The sequence below is a fragment of the Echeneis naucrates genome, chromosome 21 (assembly GCF_900963305.1).
Source record: "Echeneis naucrates chromosome 21, fEcheNa1.1, whole genome shotgun sequence".
NCBI classification, from domain to species: Eukaryota; Metazoa; Chordata; class Actinopteri; order Carangiformes; family Echeneidae; genus Echeneis; species Echeneis naucrates.
In genome coordinates, this window is record NC_042531.1 from 9659577 (window position 1) to 9680052 (window position 20476).

Consider the following 20476-nt stretch of genomic DNA (forward strand, 5'->3'; position numbering starts at 1 on the left):
ATGTGCACTCAACCTTACAGCTGCAAGGGCTATCCTGGTGTGCACAGTAGCTCTCCAAGTGTGAGCCTGGCAATTGAAGCACTCCCCTTTGGCACAGATTACCCCCATAGTTTGAGTTTTGACAGTATTATAGAATTTTAGTCCCAAAGCCTTTGTTGTATAGAGAGAATGGTTAGATATAGAGCTATGATTACAGTGTTGCGTGCTTACGTGTGACAGGAGGAAAGGAAGTGAGAGGACTAAGTGCGAAGTGGTCTGCCAGTTTTTCTGCCAGAATTTGTGGCAGCAGCAGCAGTGATTGTAATCGGCGTAGGCCGTTAGTGCTTTAGGCGGATTGGCAAAAACAGTGGGGAAAATATGCAGAGCTCATTAAACCTGTTGGAAAATAAAAATGATCCAAATATATTGGACCTCTGCAGCTGAGGCATGAATCTGTGACATCTCCATCAAAATGGCTGTGTTTAACAGCGGTTAAAGCTGAAGGGGAACAAGACTGAGGTGTGCAGACATTTTAGGCTGATAGGCTGAGTAAGTGATCCTTTTACTTCAACCTGCACCGACAAGCATAAAGTCATGTACAACCTCTACGTGGACAGACAGTTATAAGGCCAATATGGTGAATTTCCTTCTTCTATTTTTATGGTTTGTCACAGTCACAAGATTATTCTGCAAAGCTGTGTGCACTGCAGGAAACAACGTGGTTACCGCCTGTCTGTCTGCCTGTACACAACTCTAACATCAGTTCAGTTTGTAGTCGTGACCAGTTGCTCCCTGAAACATGCACCACTGAGCACCACACAGAAAACAATACACAACAAAATGGCAAAGCTCGAGTTTGGTTTCATATGAATTCTTCCACACTAGTTTTCTGGCATCATTCTCCACAAGTAATTTGACTGGACACTGAGACTTGACAGCTGTGATTTTTGTTATTGGACTCAAAGATACAGAGCCTGAGTAATGATCTTGCTCGGTAGTTAAGCTCCTTGTGGCTCTATATATGATCGTAACAGAGCAGGATAATATTCTTGACAAATCTTCAGCGCGTCGCTATATGCCAGTTTCTCTTCCTATCTCTGCTGCAGTCATTGTGATGTTTCTCAAAGATACAGTATGGTTTTCACAGCAGCTCGTTAGTGAATAGTTTCAGCTGTCGTCTGACTGCACACCGGTCTTTTCTGATTTATCTCATCCAGCATTTTTTTCCTACCCTATTGCATATATGTATTACTGTTTGATAAAATACAATCTTTTATTTATTTATTGGGAAAAGGGCATTAAAAACTATTCTTTGCCGATATGTGTAATCAAGCCTTCAATGTGAAATCTCCTTCACGTCTTACCATGCTGCAATTTACAGTTTCACTGTTTGTTACAGCAGCTTGTTTGTAAGTTTGTCTGAACCCAGAAGGCTTAAAAATGTGTAACAGGATGTGGTTAAAGAGCTGCAGCGCCTCTATAGAAGCAAAACTCTGGCATGAAATGAACTGCTGAGCTGATTCCTTGTTGCTGAGTTTCTACTCTTTTTCTTTGTAGGCAGGGCAGAAGGGAAAGAAGAATCATTTTGCACACAAATTACAAGATTATATATGAGATCAAAAACGGCCTGTATAATGGTTCCACATCTACTCAGCAACTGTTCAGTAGAGCCTTACATTAACAGACTGACTGCTTCTTCTATAATGGTCATATTTATAAATAGTCTGAAATGTCATGCACTGGATATGACCATTACTTGGGAAGTGCACAATTCTCAGAACAACATGAGTAAGAACGCACCATAGTTAGATGTGAAGCTGTTACTTAAGTATATTTGTGCATTTTGTGTTTTTGTTTTTGTATTATATTATACAAGCATGTACAATTCCTGCATGATGGCTGTCTAAATTTAATCTTTAATCTATCAGAGGCAACTTAATATTCCATCATAACTTCCCGTTGTCGTTAATCAGGGGGAAATACTAAGGCAGTAAAAAACAAAGCACGTTCCCACAGGTTACTATTGTTGCTATGCACCAGGTGAACTGTACTGGAGAGCTCTTCAGACAACAACACAATAAACCTGATAGATTTAGACAGCTTGATGAAAACCGTCTGAGGAATGTGCTTAGCTCCTAGTGCTCCTATAGACCTGGCTCGATCCCACATGTCTCAACATGGATGTAGAGTATTTTGGCCAAGCTGGGGATTCACATGTTGATCCTCTGAAATAAGACATGCAGCTAAGGGTTAGGGTTGTATTTATAATATAGAACTTAGATCTAGTGTGTTCCTGACTAATGTCTGCAGCTGTTTAAAAAGCTCATTGTGAAACAAACCACTAGAACTTTGGCAGGCAGGTTTGGTCTAAGAACGGTCTAATCTCCCTTTAATTAACATGGGTAAGCACTTAAGGAAGTGTTTATGTGAGTGTGTGTGCACCTTAAAGTCAGAATCCGTCAAGACAAAGCATGGGCCAAAGCTTTCCAACTGGTGCTTCCGACATCAGCTATTTATGACATTTTCTCTCTTCCGTTTGTTGCAGGTTGTTTGAGCTTCATGCTGTGCCCTGCTACAGAGGAACCTGTAGGTGTAACATGCACACCTCATTCCAGACCTCAAACATCATACAAATATGAACCAAGCACAACTTGCAACTTAAGTTATATGACTATCAGGGAATAGGGCCTAGCTGCACATAGTCCTCCCATATATTAGAGTTGAATGATATGATACACAACCAAAATCTTTTATCCCTGTATTTTCTGTACCCCTGCAGCATGAGCTACAAAGTTCATTATAACAAGAAATAGGAAATGAAATCTGGCTGTATTGATTTATATAGACTTTTTCTTATAAAGTCTGTAATAACAGAACAACTATTTTTAAATGTCTTTCCAGGAACCCATAATCCTAAAAAAAAAAAAAAAAAAAGTGTGAGGATACACATGTAATGTAAGAGGTAAAAGTGATACCCCAGCATGTCTTATCCTGTTAGGCATGCAGTTTACATGACTGCACCACTGCACCACGGTGAGAATCGTTCTCCTTTTTAGGTACATAGTTGTGTAATTATACCCAGCATGAACACTCCGAGTTCTAAAGAATAGAAGGTACTTTAAACTATAACCTTTTGGGGTTTCGCCACTAAAAGGTCAAAAAGCAAGCTGAACCCCTCCGGGCATCAAAGAACAATGTGAAGTTCATTTACAGAACAGTCACAGCTTCATTATCATTGTAACATGTCCTGGTAATTTTAGCTTTGATAATAATAGCATGGAAAATATAAATTTCCATGCTATACATGCACGAAGTCATGCACTTCAGAGACACTGCAAACTGTTGACAATTGTAAGATGCGTGTAAAGAATTTTCTAGTGCACTGTCTCTGATAAAAAGCTTCATAAAAGAGGCTCTTCGAAAGGGAAATGTATTTAGATACAGTCATGTGGCAGGAAGTGCAAAGGGGAAGTTCCCCATAAAGCAGCCACAGATTTGAAGAAATGGAAGTCAAAAAACATGCAACAGTAACGTCTTTAGATATATGTCCTGTGTGAACTGCATGTAATGTTGTTTGGTGTTGTTTGGGATCTAGACAAGGTCCGCCACGAAGGATGAACCAAACTGAAAATCAGCATGAAGAGCAGTAGATAAAGTCTCCTCTAATAAAGGAAGACGGTATTAGCTCTTCATCAGTTCTGCAGCGTAAGCACCACAAGCATAAGAGCTTTTTTAACCAACAGCTTTAATAGACAATTGTCATGTCTCTGACCAGACCAACTCATTAATAAGCAATGCGTGGGCACTCATTAACCCTCTTGAGAGGTCTGGCACCTCCCTATCAGGCCACCCTCACAGCATGGCACACCACTGTCCAATGCTGTATTATTAATGAGAGGGGAACGAGTGTCCAGCTGAGGCCGAAGCCTGTGTTTAGTCTGTCACATCCATCATGTCAAGAGGCGAAAGTGGCTTTGTGATCACAGCCCGAATCCCCCAAGGACTGGCTCTCTGGTTACTCAGCCCGTCACTGTGTAATCTGCAGACAGCAGATGTTCCATAAAGAGCACCTGAACTCATCAGATCTTCTAAGTGTGAATTATAGGAGGTTTTTGTTGGGCCATGACAAGGACAGAGCTGTAAAATTACAACCATGAAGACAAAAATGAAATATCAAAGTTAAGGCCTCTTTTGGATTTTTAATTAAGTCATTAAAGATTTGATACTAGATGGCGTGTGGACAAACTCTGTAACTTTGTTTGATCCTGTGGTGGATATTGTGCTCAAGTCAGAATTGCACATGCCAAGTCACACAGATTTCTCAAGGATGCATTTATTATTGCAAGGAGGAAGTCACAACTCCCTCCTTTTGCAACTGCAAGTGCCATGGAGAAATGGATGACTGCCCGGATTTCAGGTTTTTAGGTTAAAATTAACTTCAGTGGACAGTTCAAGTTCACTGCCACAAGAAGTATAGTTTGAAAGAGTTTTAGTCTTTTTCAATTTTGTCCTAATCTGGATAAATATTGGGTAAATGGCATTAAATGTCTCTCTCACAGTAGCTTTGATAAGCAGTGGTCCATTGCACAGCAGTCAGTATTGTTTGCTGTGCATTCGCTGCTCATCGCTGCTCATGTCATCTACCACTCATGGCAGGATGTGGTTGTGTATGCACATCACTTTCAAAATAACTCCTCAGCAGCCTTGTGTCTCCTTTTATAGTAAAAGGCTTGCTTATTGTGCCATGAGCTACTGTGAGGAACTCTTGAGTGGATAGAGATGCATTTGGATTTACCAGTAAGGGGCATGCACTTTTAAGAGCAGTTCCGCTGGGGTTCCTTATGCCAACTATTAGCTGCATGATGAAATTATAGCTTGATCGACCTATGTCTGCAAGCTTGGAATCAATGAGGAGAAAATTCTAGGGTGTGGGCAGGCACATGTCCCAAAAACTGCTAATGCCCAAATTAAGTGCCAATGTCACAGAGGAAACGAGGGCACAGACACATGTAAATAATATGTATGAGCATAAGCAATCAAAATGTGAATCCTGTAAGTCTTGAATCTGACATATGCTTTAGAAATGCTAACACTACCCCTTACACTGTTTAGATGCCCATGTTAATACCTACAGGAAACAGCAAAGTAAACCACCCACTGGTCAGTCTCCACCTCTCATTGCAATCTGTCTCAAACTTCCCTCTCATTCAGGATGTGATGCAGCCCTCTTCAGTAAAAAAAAAAAAAAAAAAAAAAAAAAAAAAGAAGAAGAAAAGAAATAAATGCAGATATGGACCTCTGGTGACAGAAAAATGACAAAGCACAGAATAAATCATCAATATTGGTTGGCTGAGTTTTCTACTTGGGTCTAGACACACCGGGTTAAAGAAATAACAAAATAAAGTACATTATCAGTAAAGAAAGAAAGTGAAACTATATCCCAAGTTGACTACAGACTAAACCTAAAGTAGCACACAATATCCTGTCCAATGCTTGGCTTTATAATAACACTGTCAAATGTTGAACTATGTCTCCCCCTTCTGGAATAACCGAGAAAAGGAAATATGGATTATTTAGACTCAAAATTTATATAAGAAATACACTTTATCACAAGTTCTATATATTTGTATATAATATAATGTAAATACTACAACCGTGCTTGTATCACTCACCACACAAACAGCAAAAATGAAGGAATCCTTGTGTTTTTCACTCGTGCAAAAATATTACAGAATTTTAGCCGTCTAAAATGAATGTTTGCTAACTGGAGCTAAAACCTCATGGCGCTTCATTGAAATCCTGTTCGAGGTTTTAGTCATGACTTAAAGGGCAGGGCCTAGACACTGGGTTCTGTTTCTGTGACAATAATGTCTTCCTCAGGTTCACCTGACACCTAATCTAGCACAGAGCCCAAACAGTCACTCCGCACAGCAGCACAGAGGAGTCAGCTCTGATGCACTCAATAGCACACGTGACCTACATGCTGAAAATGTCCAGAGTCAAGCTGCGAACTAGAAATGGCAGACTTGAGAGTGTGTGTGCAGCACATAGTTTTCTGAGGATGGCCAGATGTGGTACGGATATCATGCGTCAAATGAAACTAGCAAATTGTTTTAGACATGAAACATGTCGTAACCTTCAATGAGTCCCATAACTGTGCTGGAATGATTCAGAACAACGTTATCCCGGAATAATCCACCGGAAAATCACAGAGCTTGTGTCAACATACCAATCTCATGAAAAAAATAAGACATGTGATTGTAGGTAAAGTACTGGTGTCATGAATATTGGGGAAACTGATTTGGAATTCTACATACATGCTGTACACACAGTGACTATAGACCAACTCAAACAACTACAATAAACATCACTCCAACTAAATTTACAATTAGGCAACTAAAAGATCTTGGATGAGATTGTATCTTCTGCTGGCATAAGGTTGGGTTTTTCTCTTTGTCTCATAAACATTCAGAGACAAGCTGTTTCGATTGAATGGAGACTATAGGGATTTTCATTATGGTAGAAGATGGAACGGTTTTTGTTTCTAACACACTTTCTGACACTTTCTGCGCCTCCCTCTACTTAACCTCCTCCACCTATCGAGCTCCCTCCTGCATGTGGACCGAGCAATATGAGTGCAGGTTCATTGTAATTATTGTTGTGTATCGCCCGCTCTGCTGAGGAGTCTTTGTGAGCACATCTGTGTTAACACTGATTTGTTCTGTAAGCAGAGCCACACCAAACCCAAATATGTAATATTGTGGGGATAAATTGGTCCAGTAATGGGAGGGTCCAAACTGACTTTGTTTTGACCTCTGACTAGCTAAACAAAATAAGATATAACCAACATTTAACGAGCTGAAACAACTCTGCTTCCTGATGTGAACAGTGAACGTCTGGCGAAATAATCACAGACCTATATTGCTGAGCTCAACTACAGTGTTTAACATCAAACTTCCCTCTCATCCTTTAGGCATTTCCACTGCAATTTTAAAGTAATCATTTTAAACCTCTTTTGGTGGCGTGGCACTGGAAAGTTTTAAATGAAACTGATTTTAACAGTGCACAAAATGACCTCGGTCATCCCAAAACAAGGGAGATGTATTCCAACAACAACTGAAACCTCTGACTCTCCCAAAGAAAACATCACCTGTCCATTTGTGAGGGGGAACAGGGGAGCAGGACCAGATGTTGGAGCGAACTTTGAAAGCATGAAAAACTCATGAAACATTTTTACGGCCAAACTTGGAATTAGCATGTGCAGGAGAACAAAACTTTATGTGAGCAAGACATCAAAGAGCACTGCAGCTGCTAATGACAAGTCTACGCTTGTCTGAGTTCCACAATTAGCCAATACAGCCAATTATTAAAGAAAAAAAATACAGCATAGGCGTATTGTCAAACTGCAAATGCGTGTCTCACGTGTATTATTTATGGAAACTGTCAAAGTAAAATGTATCTGACATTTGCAAAACAGAATTATCTTTCCTATTCCACAGGTAGAGTTTCATGTGCTCCTATATAGGGTTTCACTGGAGCAGCACCCCTAAACATAATCTCCACCCCCCTTACAAACACACTCCTACCTCTCAAAGTCACAACCTATCCCTCACAGTGCAGTCGCATTTCACAGAGTGTCAACCCACCTCTGAAATTTTAGGGAGGACGAATAGGAAGCAAATTATGGGATGCAGAGAGTAGCTGCTGCACTGAAGAAAGTTAGAGAGATTTTTTTCCCCCCTGTTGGAGGAGACTTTGACTTTGTGCTCTGGAAGTAAATGCAGTCCAGTGTGCTTGGAGTAAAGGCTGTAAGTATTTTAATGAGTGGAAGCCCCCACGAGGAATAGTCGGAGCTCACAGGAAACAAAGTCAACCGTGGGAATCACAGTGCCGCTGCTCACAATCACAGACATGCAGCCCTTCACCTGGGTCGGCGCCCTTTTTCTCCTGATCTACGTCTCCTCCGGTGGCGCAGAAGCTCAGAGGTAAGTGAGTCTAATGAAGTAGAGTCACAGTTGCATTGGCGTGTTTCCACCCAGAAACGTGCAGCAGGTGTAAACTTTACTTGGATATTTGCTTAGTTAAGAGAAAAAAAAAGATGCTCCCATGTAGTGTAAGACAGTTTCTATGTATTATAAAGGTACTGTCACAATGCAGTGATGCTGGCAAGACCGATACCAATAAAAAAGAACAAAAATGTGAAATGTTAATAACCCTAATATGGAATTTGGCCTGCTTCCTGTGGCAAAAATGCTACTGCTTTAACTGCTACTTTCTCCAGCTGCTTTAATTCTAAGTGAAGTTTTATGAGTAAACTGAAAGCCACTATTTCAACACTGAAATATGTGCTTTAAATGTCTACAGGGAAATCTGTTGTTTTGATGGTATGTACATATTAAAGACAGCACACTATGAGAGCAAAGACAGTGTGCCAGTTAAATGTGGCACAGCAACTGTTATAGACTGAAGAGCACCTGTCACCCTCGAGAGTCCCCGGCCTGTCAGCTATTCTGGTTGGTTTTCTATCAAGTCTCAGATTCCTTCAGGCCCGCTGGAGACGATGCTGCTTTTAGGATGCTACCCTCAACATCTGGGATATTAGATGGCCCTGAGCACAAAAGATAATCGTGTGGATAGAAATAATAAAGGCGAAAGCTGTTGAGTTCGATTTACATATGTGAGACATGAACATCTTAATCTAATTGACAGTTTCTAAATGAAGACATGCAATGGAACCTCTGTATGGGATACTTTGAGTGTAAAGCTGACCTGATGACCACAACTTAGTGTAACTTTACATCAGGTTGTTATATGATTCCAGTAACAACAGTCAGATGGAGATTAAAGTAAAGAGAGGAAATTGAGTCTTGGATTAAGTGTCAGTGAGCAAAACAGGAAGTGCCTGATTAGCATGCTTTTCTCCATCCAGGCATTAGCAGGTTGGGCAATAGATACGGCTAAAGCAACCAGATTACAGATCTTACCTTCCACTCTTCTCCTCTTCTACAAAGGCACTACCGACAAGTCCTTACTGGAAACCAACCAGGTGTGTGCCGCTATGGCAGGAGACTCGAGTGTTGCTATGGCTGGAGGAAAAACGGCAAAGGACAGTGTGAAGGTAAGAAAATATTGATTCAAAGACTCTTTCTAATCAATAAATAATAGTTTATAGATTTTTTCTTTGTTTGCATGCATTGCTTTTTGCAATTTGGTGAGCAAGTAAATAGAGAAAAGAAGCTAAATATACTGCCACAACGCACTCTATCCTACCAATTGTTATTCTTTTCATGATAGATATTTTCCTGATGCAGAAAATGTGGAGGAAAGTCTAGATTGAAAAACCTCTCCTGCACATTAGGATGTGCGGTTTAACTGCGGCCCAAGATTCTCAAACCACTAATATATCTGATGGTATTTTTCTTGACGTTAAATGTTTTACCAGCTCAGTGCGAGCACGGCTGCAAGCATGGGGAATGTGTTGGCCCCAACAAATGTAAGTGCTTCCCAGGATACACCGGCAAGACATGTAATCAAGGTGCGTATTTGTGGTCAGTGAGGAGGGGAAATATGGGTCAAACTGGGTAGAGGTGAATCTAACTCCAGCTGTTAACCCCCTTTACTTGTGGCTTTCATGAATGTATAACCATCCGCTATATCAGTAAATTACTTGTCTAATGACTTACAATTATATGACTCTAATTTCTAGATTTGAATGAGTGTGGTTTGAAGCCTCGTCCCTGTGAGCATCGCTGCATGAACACTTACGGCAGTTATAAGTGCTACTGCCTCAATGGATACACCTTAATGCCAGATGGATCTTGTGCGAGTGAGTTTCATTATGTTATTATCCATTAATGCTTTGAGTTGCAGGATAGAAAGAAAATTGCATTTGTAAAATTGTATTCATTTCTTTGTGTCCATGCGTGTAGATTCCAGGACTTGCTCCCTTGCTCACTGTCAGTATGGTTGTGAGGAAGTTCAGGGGGAAATTCGCTGCCTCTGCCCATCCTCAGGTCTGCAACTTGGGCAAGATGAGAGGACCTGTGTAGGTGAGCAACTGTACTAACGCAATGAGGGACTGTTAACATTGTGACTCCAAATCTTTTTATGGGATATGATGGCATGCAAGAAAACCTTTTGTTAAATGTAATATATAATATTAGAATGCAGTCTCTATAGCGAGAGTAAGACATTAGATACAGAAGTAATCCTTAACATCAGCATACAATACCGAGTGAAGAGAAAGTGACTTTGGCTTGGATTCTTTTTCTTTTCTTTTCTTTTTTGCATAGTTGAAAAAAATCCCATCCTGTGGTTCTTGTGTGTTTGGCCTGCATATCAGATAGATGCAGTTAAATTCTAAAGCTTTCCACCAAAGTGTTTAACCTGTGAAAGAGCCAGTCTGTTATACGGATCACACCGAACACTTCAAACTTTAGCTTTAGAACAATTGGTTTCATGATTACTGGAGCGGCAAGAAACTCAAAAATGAACTGAAAATATTCAGACAAAGACATTGTTCCCAGACATGCTTTAGAACAACTATACATAGACAAATAAAAGATCATCACAAGAGACACACACACACACACACACACACATCTCCTCTAGCCAAAATGAAAGAAAACAGAACTAACTGCTTTAGGCCCTTTAGGTCTTTAAATTGCTGACTATGTGAAAACACATGAATACATAGTGTACATGGACATTAGTCAAATGTACAACAGCATACATGACAATACAAAGATTAATTTATCTATCAAATTGCTGCCACTACAGCAGTAGGCATCATGTTCAGAAGCATTACTAATAGTACACATTCCCTCCTGTGTTTCATTTACGCTACATTTAGTTGCATCCATAATAACATCAATAGCTGCTAGCTATTTACCACATCAAATAAATGATCAGTGTGGGCTAGTGGAATGCCAGAGGATCATGTTCATGATGTATGCATTACACCAGGATGGTGAAGCTCCATGCTGGAAGATGAAAAAGAGCAGCTGATGACTCTGTGCGAATTAGAGGAAGCGCACAGTCGGCTACATCCCACCCAGGTCAATAGTCAGCAGGAAGTGTCAAGGACTCACAGCTGCCTGAATAATCCGTTACAAAAAACTACCGACATGTGCAGGTAGGTGATATACTAAAACCACAGCCCCTTTTATTTATCCCCTATTTTTGTTTCCCTTCAGATATTGATGAATGTGTTACTGGGAAGAACCTGTGCCCATACAACAGACAATGCGTGAACACCTTCGGCAGCTACTACTGCAAGTGCCAGGAGGGCTACGATCTGAAATATGTTGACGGCAAATATGACTGTGTAGGTAAGGTATACAAGTTTAGTGGAGGGAAATATCTGATCAGTTCTGCTCCTAAAGGTACAAATAGGCTTCTTCCAATTCCAGACCTTGATGAGTGTACGGCCGGCACCCACAAGTGCAGCCACCACGCTGTCTGTGTGAACACTCACGGATCCCACAAGTGCAGGTGCAAGTCTGGCTTCAGAGGCAATGGCTTTGAATGCTCTGGTGAGATTTGAGATCTGTTTCATGGAATTATAAATGGTTTAATTGTAGAAGTGTATCAATTTAAAATAGTATGGTAGTAAAATCATTCACAAAAGCCTTTGTTTCAGGCCGTTCCCAGAGAACTGCAGTCAGTCAGATAGGTCAGGGGCAGTTTTACAGCCACATATTTCACTTAGACTCTTTGAACATCAGCAAATGGCAGTCTTGCCAAAGGTAGTTTCCTGCTTCCATACTCCATTCCTCTTTGCAGATGTTAGGAGAGGAGGGGTTGGGAGTTACAGATTGAAAACACACCTGTGTAAATACAGCACTGTATGGTAGCCAACTATCTGAAGTAGAATGGAAAAACAGGTTGTGTTTTGAGACGGGGCCATATAACAACAGGTGAAGTCTTGAGTAGAAAAATATAGGCCAGAGGTCTGAGCATAAATGAAGATGCCTTTATTTTTTTTTTGTAGTCAAGCCGTTTTATCAGAGATCGTGGGACGGAGACAAAGGCAGTGCAGATGAGTTCCTCAATGGTGAGACTGTGTGGAACCTGTGACTGTGCTTCCGCTGCTCACTCCCTGCCCCGCAATCACATTCATCCCCTGCTCTTATCTAGTAGAATAGAAAACTTCCCCTGATTCCCCTTGCTTATGGCTGGAAAGGTTGTGTGTATGCACACACACACGCAGAGCTGGATAAGAGACCAGAAATCCTCAGCATGACGCCTAATACGCTTAATACGTGCATTTAAATTTAGATTACGTGCAATGAACGTCACTTTCATGTTTCAAATGCATGGAAATCAACAATCCTATTTGTTGTTTTAGCATGTTCATTTAATACATTAGTGCCTTAGTAAAAAAGTTATGTGTTTCACCTGTGAGCCGGTAAGTAACTGCAAGGAAGTGATTATTAACAATCACAGCTGCAATATACGACAGGGAAACGAAAATGCATCCAAATCCTGGTAAGATACTGCGTTTCCAGCTCCTGATTGCTATTCCATGCGTCTAATCTGATTCTTTTTCCTGCCTGCAGCCATTCCAGACTCCCAAGTGAAGACTAGCATTCTGGGAAGTAAGCCGGAGGAAGAGGACCTCAAAAATATCATCCCTGAACCGGTCGCAACGCCACCACCTAAGATCCGCCAGCAGCCTTTTGACTATGATGGAGAAGTCTACATTGGCAGCCAGACAGACGAGAGACCAGTGGATGTATTTCCTGAGGAAGAGGAGGAGGAGGAGGAGGAGGAAGAAGAGGAAGAGGAAGATGTGGACAACCAGCTCAATCCAAGAGGAGATGTTTTCAGTTAAGTGTGGTTGTCATGCAGTACTTCTTTTTGTAGTGTTCTGGGTTTGTCTGTCATTCATTAATTATACACAGACTAAATAAACACACCATGTTTCTGTAGAGATTTGGCTTCTGTGTGTACACAGTTACAATAGCTCCAATACGCAGCTGAAATAGGCATGAAGTAGGTTTAGCATGTTTCCTGTTGATTTTATGTCCCTAGGCCTTATGGCCTAAATGCCTCTTAGGTCTAATATTACACACACACACACACACACACACACACACACACACACACACACACACACACACATGCATAGATGCATAGATATTTCTCATCTTTCAGTACAACTCAACTATAAGATGGAATTAAAAATGCTTTCTTTATACGAAACCCACAGTTGAATTGAATCAAGATTTCAACTAGAACGAATCAATATAAAAATATAATTAGAAGTTAAGGAATTAAGGAGTTGCTTATTGCACACATCATAAACACAAGGGAAGAGATTCAGACAGTTTGGTCAAATTAAACAGATTTGAAGTGTGGCCATGCAGCGGTATGCATCCCAACAAAACAAACTCTAAATGTGGTTACTTTTCACCACCAATCTTGATCTTTTTTGGCAACGCAGAGTCTGTGCAAGAACTCAGGTAGCAAGAGGGGACAGGCCCCAAGACATCCATCACCTCCAGGGAGGAATGTTACTCTGTTGGCATGTGAGAGCCAAGGGATAAAAGTCATCCCAGGCCTGCTTCCCATCTCCTGGGAGGAGGGTGAGAAAGAGAGGGAGGTTACGAAGCCCCCAAGCCTTTTATTATGTTTTCCCCAAAACAGCTGTTGTGCAAACAGATTTGACTCCTAGAACAAAAGTCTGTCATCAGCCCTTTAGACCTCTCCAACACTAACCCACTTTGGGTGAACAGGTTAAATAACCCCAGCTGTCATTTGTCTAAGGCTTCTTGCTGTGGGGGTAGTTTGCTTCAAGAGCGTTAAAATGCTTGAAGGGTTTGGGGTTTGGGGGGATGGCTGCATCCTAAGGTTGTAGTTCCATCTCATAAGACATGAGTGACAGCACTGCAGGTCTCCACCTGTTGGTTAAAAGCCCCTTTCTGGTGTACGTTTCATTGGGGAAAATCTCCTTTGCTGCATAATTTTGGAATGTTTTTTTAAGAGCACATATTTTCTAAGGAATTCAGACAAAAAACTTGTCAAATGTTTTAATGGTGTTAACCCAATGTTGTTGTGGCTGCATTTATCTATTATCCATTTATATTCGATCGTAAAATTTTCTTTGCAAGATTTAATTTAAAATTAATGTGCTGATTTCTTCCTCTATTCTCTAATTACAGTATCAGAAGACTTCGAATCAGTGTTCGGTCCAGCCACAGAGGTCAAAGAAATCCAAATAGCACCAGATCAGGAGGGTAATCAAATATCTGAATGGGTCATTCTCTGATAATCATATAATTTTCACATTAATAATTTTCCCATGTATCCCTCTCCTCTCATCAGAGTTTATCGTGGATTGCAACTTTGACCAGGGAGCGTGTGAGTGGGTCCAAGACAAGGCTGATGACATGGACTGGAGTGTAGCCTACCATGATACAGGTGACAAAATTATACATTTGTAGCAGGGTTACACTTTTTTCACAGTTTAGTTTAACATGACCAACTATAAAAGCTTTATTGTGGCAGGTGCTGAGTATTACATGGCCATGAGTGGACTCCAAGGAGAGCGAGAGAACGTGGCCAAGCTGAAGTTGCTTCTCAGTGACCGGGCACAGAAGGCAAGCTTCTGTCTCACCTTTGACTACCGTGTGGTGGGACACGATGTGGGCGCTCTCAAGGTCTTGCTGGATAACAATGATTACCCAGTGTGGGAGCAGAGCCAAAGCAGAGACCAAGCCTGGCAGACAGAGCTCCTTACTGTGGCCTGGACAGAGAAGGCCCCAGGATCTGTGAGTCATTTATGAAATGGTCACAATATTGTTAAACCAATTCAGTAGCTACTAATAGCTCATCCAAAAGTGGCAAGAGTACAAATATTATACTTGTGTAAAAAGTTATAATGGATTGTTCCTCTAAAAAAAAAAAAAAAAAACAAAACATGCTGTTGACATGCTGGTGCCTTTGAATGTCTTTCAGATTATCTTTGAAGCTCAGCGCGGGGCAGGTGTTGGAGGAGAAATAGGGCTGGACAATGTGGTCCTGACCTCAGGGCCCTGCCAAGAGGATGTCAGCCCAGTCTACTAGGATTCTCCACCGCACATCAACAATTTCAAAAGCCCGTCTAAATGACATGTCAAAGTTCCCATTTCCTGTCTGGATTTTGGAGTTTCTCACTGTTTTTCTTCATGGCATAGCCTCAGGACATTCACACAAAGATACAGATACGTGGTCTTAACAGAAGATTAAATGTTACCAGTGCATGCATATTTACTTTAACACCATGCTGCCGCATCAGCACATCCTGATATCATATTGTGATCTTTAAAATAGTCTAATATAATACTGGTGACTCAGATCTCAGGAAAAGGTGGAAATGCAAAGTGAGAGTATTTTACTACGTCCTGTTGCGTATGCGATAGTGCATTGCTGAAGTTGACTGACAATAATCTATGACATGAAATGTGAATTCTTAGGTGAATTATTGCTGAAATTCAATCATAGACAAACACCTTTTTTGAAGGCTGGTTAGTTTAAATGATAAAAAAGTATTAGTGCATAACTGCTGTAAATTTTGCTTTCATATTATACTGTATTACATTAAAACGTGTTTTTTTCTAACCCCTGTCTACCTGTCCTTTATGTCTCTTATTTCATGGTTGTTAAAGAATGAAATATTATCATAGAAAGTTGACACACGTATTTACGCGGCTCCGCACCTTAGCTAGCCCAGCTCATGCTAGTGAAGCTAGCCGCCCCCCCTGTAGCCGGTGAACCGGTAGCCGCTGGAAAGCCGACTCCGGTGATCGGTGATTGTATCCTGAGGAACGTGAAGTTAGCGACACCAGCGGCCGACACTTTACCTCGGCGCTGCCCCCGTTGGCTGTTTCTGTCGGACCGGATCACGTGACCCGCTCCTGTCCGTCTAGCTGTTATTAGCCTGTTAGCAGCTAGCCGCGTTAGCGCCGAGGCTCACCAGGAAACGGTGCGACCTGTCCCGACTCACGACGACGCGTCTAGCTGTCAAACACACGTATTGACACCGTTGCAGCCGCTTCGTGTTTTGGTTGCCGTGTTTTTCTTTTCCCTCCCCCGTAATTTCAGGACTCAAACTCTCAAGGTACGTTCCTAGCTGCCTCTGGTTAACCTGAGCGTGTTGATTTATGTGCCATCAATGCCTTCTTTCATTTTACACGTTTTTCACAACCACTTAGGTAGCCGACACACCCGGTTTAGCTTACTGTAGCAGCTGCTGCTTTGTTGGTGTGTGTGCCATACATTTTCCCAGTGGCCACAAGCCGCGTAGTGAATGTTAGATAGCAGATCGGGTTCATTGCAGCGGGGCCTCGGTTTTACACACTGACCTGGGCTTTGTGCTAATGAGGAAACTGACTGTCACTGTGTTCCAGCTGGCTGCAAGTTACCTACATGGCCGTTCACAACAACATTAACCAGATAAGCATGTGACTGAGGACAAGGGTTTACAGCACATGATCTGGACCAAGAGGACAAGAGGCCAAAAGAATTCAGGGGTGAGGAAAACAAGACACTGAACGTTAAAGTAAATTGGTGATAGTCACATTATTGTGGTGTACAGATTCAGACACGTTGCATCTCTCCATCAGGTAAATTATTTCGCAGGAGACGACCAGGAGTGAGCCATGACAACAAAGACGTCCCTGTTGAAGGTGATTCTGTTGGGCGATGGTGGTGTAGGAAAAAGCTCCATCATGAATCGCTACGTCACCAACAAGTTCGACGCACACCTCTTCCACACTATCGGTGTTGAATTCCTCAACAAGGACCTGGAGGTGGATGGCCACCAGGTTACCCTGCAGATCTGGGACACTGCTGGACAGGAGCGCTTCCGCAGCCTGAGGACTCCTTTCTATCGCGGCTCTGACTGCTGTCTGCTTACCTTCAGTGTGGATGACAACCAGAGTTTTCTCAACTTGGGCAACTGGAAGAAGGAGTTCATCTACTACGCAGATGTCAAGGAGCCAGAGAAGTTCCCATTTGTAGTCTTGGGCAACAAACTGGATGTGACAGAGAGGCAGGTGTCTACTGAGGAGGCTCAGCAATGGTGCAAGGAGAATGGCGACTACCCCTATTATGAGACCAGCGCCAAGGATTCCACCAATGTAGCAATAGCTTTTGAGGAAGCAGTGCGTAGAGTGTTGGCAATGGATGAAAGAACGGACCACCTCATCCCTACAGACACAGTCAAGCTTCACAGAAAGCCTCGCTCTGCTGCCACTTGTTGTTCATAGCGTTCAGGACTTATCACTAACATTAATTTGCTGTTTTTTTTCTTGTTATGTGACGAAGCCCTGTGTACAATACTGTAGTAACATATTATTTAAACAAATTATGCTACTGCTGTTATGATTTGTAGTACTGATGAAATTTAATAATGCTTATATTTGGACTTCCGTTTAAAGAGAGAGATGGAACACTAAATTAATCACAGTGAAATAAACATGAAAGCACTGAGTCATTCAATCAGCTGTGCCACAGTGCCAGGCTTTAAAAGGACAAGAGGAAATGATATTTTGATTTCACCCGAGCTGTGGGGAAATAAAGCATTTTATGACAGAACAAAGGTGATATTTTTTAAAAGCTTCACTGCTCTCCTGTCACAAAGGTAAATCACGTGTTTCATGTCAGATTCTTAGATGTGTACTACCTGGGCAGTGCACTTGTCATCAGAAATTTCCTCCAGAATGTGATGATGCAGATTAAGTGATTACCTCCATATTAAAAAAAATAATAATAACTGCATAACTAAAATAACTTATAGAACAAATAACATTATTTTGGGAGATAATTAAGTAACCAAGTGACCATTGTGTGACTAACAAATGGAGGGAGGGTTTTGGGTATTATTTCACATGCAGTTTGTGCCCATTCTGCATAGTAAATAGAACATGGCTATGTGCCGGAAGCACTTAGGGAGAAGATTCCTTAACAGAAAATAACTATGTAAGCAAATTAACAAGCATGGCATATGTTGCATTTAGATCTCTGGAAACTTTTGTATTTTATAAAGTTTTTACTTACAAAAATAAGAAGAAAAAAAAAAAAACACTGAATGACATTTCAGCATTTCCTTGAAGGAAGGTAAATTAAATTGTGATGATGATTGCATGTTTTGGCTTTATTGTTTGAAAGAATGATTTTAACATTTTTAGCATTACGTTTTCCTCAATATTTAAAATGCTAAACCATTTACCTTATTTGCTTCTCATCCAAATTCGATTACGATTTAAAGTTGTACAAGTGGTATGTCAAATGATAAATAAACCTACTTGAGAAGTGTTGCTTGAAGGAGTTTTTTGTACCCTGAAGTGTCAGTTAATTATTCCAAAATTTGATTTGATCTTCTAAGCTACCTGTCACACCTAAACCAGCAGATAACAAAAGTTACTAAGTTAAAGCACAGAACTGTGTTTGTTAGTCAAGATTCTTTATTCATTATCAGTCAAGCATTCTTAGGGTAACTTGGAGTTTGAGTCTGAAAGTCAAATGTTGATCAATAGCATGAAGCGGGCTGCATCCACAGTCCACTCCATGAAATTAATTGCCTAACAATGGTCCTAGAAACTAGATAAGACAAGGAAATGCTTTATAGAAAATCCACATTTGTATTACAACTGTTAAACAGGAAAAGACAAACAAACATGAGAATTATTAAACAGTTATATGTACAGAACAGCAGCAGACAGGACGATCAAATCCCTGCACATGATTAACTCAGGAGATGTTTCTTTCCAAGAAACTGGACTTTTCTCTCGAAAGCTGTTGAGCGGATCGGTGCGTTGATTTCATAGAATGGATTCATTGCAAACTGGAAGAAACCAAATGATTACATCAAAAACTAAAAAAAAGAAAAGAATGCAACTTCATGCTAAGTTTTTCTCTTTACATGGAAAGAAACTTACCTTAATGTACAAGTCATATACATCATTAAAAAAGTTTTTGATTCCATCCTCTTGTCGCACATCATGCAGCATGATGAATCTTATATGTATGGCAAATGATTAAAGAAAATAGTCATACCAAATTATGATCTGAATGACTACTAAAATAATAATACAATGGTAGCATGGCTATAATGAATGGCTATTTGCATTACTAATTAAGGAGTTAATTTTTCTCTGTTATTTTGACAGTTTTAAATGGATGAAAATAATAGAAAAACTCCATCAAGAGCCCAAGGTGTTATCTCAAACCTGCCTGTTACAAAACAAACAAAAGTCTAAAACAAATACATTTAAATTGTAATTCGCAAAAAGCGAGAAAAGCAACAAATTTGTATGTTTAGAAACTAGAGTGAAAAGAACCCTTGGCAGTTTTGCTTCAAAAATGACGATGATTAGTTATCAAAACTTTGATTAATTTTCTGTATAAACATTTTCTTATCAGCATACTACAGTGTGGCAATATTTTGCTTTTGCTTTTGTGATGACAATAACCTTTGTTACTTTAATAGATAAATGAATACAATTATCAGTGAAAATATGGAAGAATAAAGGATATGTCCTGCAGTGACGAAGGCAGAAACAAACCACTCGTTGAACTTGTCCACAGTTTTCAAGTACATATTGTTGGACAGCCACATGTTCTCATCGACCAAATCTAGGGCTGCATGTGCAATGAATTGGTTCAGGTGACGATGGTCATCCTGTGGTCAAGAAAACAAGTCTTATCAACCGAGACATTCTTTGATTCTGTAAAACAGCTGAAAAAGGCGTTGTTTCGCTTGTTACACATCATGACTTTGGCTATTTGTCTCACAGTCTTGATTTGTTCTCTCTGTTTAGGGAGTAACACGTATGATAATAAGCTTTATCACTGTTATTGGAGCAGATAAGCTGCAGTGGGATGATCTTTGCTCTTTTATCAGTGAGGCCACTGTACCTTTGATTCGGGTTTCCCAGCTGGCAGGAACTCCATTTCAAACACAGGGTTGTCATGATGGCCAACCATGACAAAATAAAAACTCCCGGACATAGTTTTGGTTTCTTCTCAGCAAAACCCTGACATCTACTAAAAACATAAGAAAGACATTAAGCAATGATATCTTTCCAAAATCTCCGAAGCGATACTCAAACTGACGTTAGCAGTAGCACTCGACATTTCACAGCTTTCGTGTATTTAAACAATTATTGTAAAACTTTATCTATGGAAAAATTAGCTTGATACGTTATAATAATAAAATGCTCACAGAAATAAAACCAGACAGTTTCATAGATGGACATTTGTTTACCTGTAAATTTCGCTTCCTGGAGAGCAGCGGCAGTAGTCGCGGACTGATTACGACAGAATAAAAAATATATTTTCTTGTGATCTTACATAATAGTTTTTTTGAAACAATAAAATAGCATGTAAATATCGTTATTTATTCGAGCATATTACAGTTAATAAATTTCTATTTAAAAAAACTACTGTTATTGTTCTTACGTCATATCTGTGCGTCGAGCTGGAACAGAAATTTCCGTTGACGAGTTTAAAT

At 40.5% G+C, this 20476-nt stretch overlaps 3 protein-coding genes across 8 annotated transcripts; 2 read left to right on the forward strand and 1 right to left on the reverse strand.

Annotated features, from left to right (window-relative positions):
• The first annotated feature begins 7604 nt into the window (after positions 1–7604).
• Positions 7605–15582, forward strand: egfl6 (EGF-like-domain, multiple 6). Of its 4 annotated transcripts, XM_029530315.1 has the most exons (13): positions 7605–7964; positions 8991–9097; positions 9422–9514; positions 9686–9805; positions 9909–10028; positions 11175–11309; positions 11391–11513; positions 11972–12034; positions 12540–12809; positions 14145–14219; positions 14308–14403; positions 14491–14753; positions 14941–15582. In XM_029530315.1, exons 1-13 carry the CDS (start codon positions 7891–7893, stop codon positions 15046–15048), a joined length of 1647 nt encoding a protein of 548 aa, XP_029386175.1. In that variant the 5' UTR covers positions 7605–7890; the 3' UTR covers positions 15049–15582. The 4 variants fall into 4 exon arrangements, with proteins under 4 accessions (XP_029386175.1, XP_029386176.1, XP_029386177.1 ...); XM_029530316.1 differs by lacking the exon at positions 11972–12034; XM_029530317.1 differs by lacking the exon at positions 9422–9514.
• Positions 15583–15776: 194 nt separating this feature from the next.
• On the forward strand, positions 15777–18281 carry rab9a (RAB9A, member RAS oncogene family). Its single transcript, XM_029530319.1, has 3 exons — positions 15777–16081; positions 16371–16493; positions 16587–18281. Exon 3 carries the CDS (start codon positions 16623–16625, stop codon positions 17229–17231), a length of 609 nt encoding a protein of 202 aa, XP_029386179.1. The 5' UTR covers positions 15777–16081; positions 16371–16493; positions 16587–16622; the 3' UTR covers positions 17232–18281.
• Positions 18282–18410: 129 nt separating this feature from the next.
• On the reverse strand, positions 18411–20335 carry trappc2 (trafficking protein particle complex subunit 2). 3 transcript variants are annotated; one of them, XM_029530320.1, is made up of 5 exons: positions 20231–20335; positions 19882–20010; positions 19501–19645; positions 18903–18988; positions 18411–18808 (listed from the first exon to the last, which is right to left on the reverse strand). In XM_029530320.1, the coding sequence occupies exons 2-5, from the start codon at positions 19972–19974 to the stop codon at positions 18710–18712; spliced, it is 423 nt and encodes a 140-aa protein (XP_029386180.1). In that variant the 5' UTR covers positions 19975–20010; positions 20231–20335; the 3' UTR covers positions 18411–18709. The 3 variants fall into 3 exon arrangements, with proteins under 3 accessions (XP_029386180.1, XP_029386181.1, XP_029386182.1); XM_029530321.1 differs by having other exon boundaries at positions 19882–20007; positions 20231–20274; XM_029530322.1 differs by lacking the exon at positions 20231–20335 and adding an exon at positions 20189–20211 and having other exon boundaries at positions 19882–20007.
• Positions 20336–20476: the final 141 nt, after the last annotated feature.

Excerpts from the sequence above, each read along its gene's own strand:
- egfl6 (XM_029530315.1), top strand. The coding sequence starts at position 7,891 with ATGCAGCCCTTCACCTGGGTCGGCGCCCTTTTTCTCCTGATCTACGTC. Across the intron at positions 9,098-9,421 it reads CGGCAAAGGACAGTGTGAAG|CTCAGTGCGAGCACGGCTGC; the intron begins GTAAGAAAATAT and ends ATGTTTTACCAG. Across the intron at positions 14,404-14,490 it reads TGTAGCCTACCATGATACAG|GTGCTGAGTATTACATGGCC; the intron begins GTGACAAAATTA and ends TTATTGTGGCAG.
- rab9a (XM_029530319.1), top strand. The coding sequence starts at position 16,623 with ATGACAACAAAGACGTCCCTGTTGAAGGTGATTCTGTTGGGCGATGGT.
- trappc2 (XM_029530320.1), bottom strand. The coding sequence starts at position 19,974 with ATGTCCGGGAGTTTTTATTTTGTCATGGTTGGCCATCATGACAACCCT. Across the intron at positions 19,646-19,881 it reads CTGGGAAACCCGAATCAAAG|GATGACCATCGTCACCTGAA; the intron begins GTACAGTGGCCT and ends TCTTGACCACAG. Across the intron at positions 18,809-18,902 it reads TATATGACTTGTACATTAAG|TTTGCAATGAATCCATTCTA; the intron begins GTAAGTTTCTTT and ends GGTTTCTTCCAG.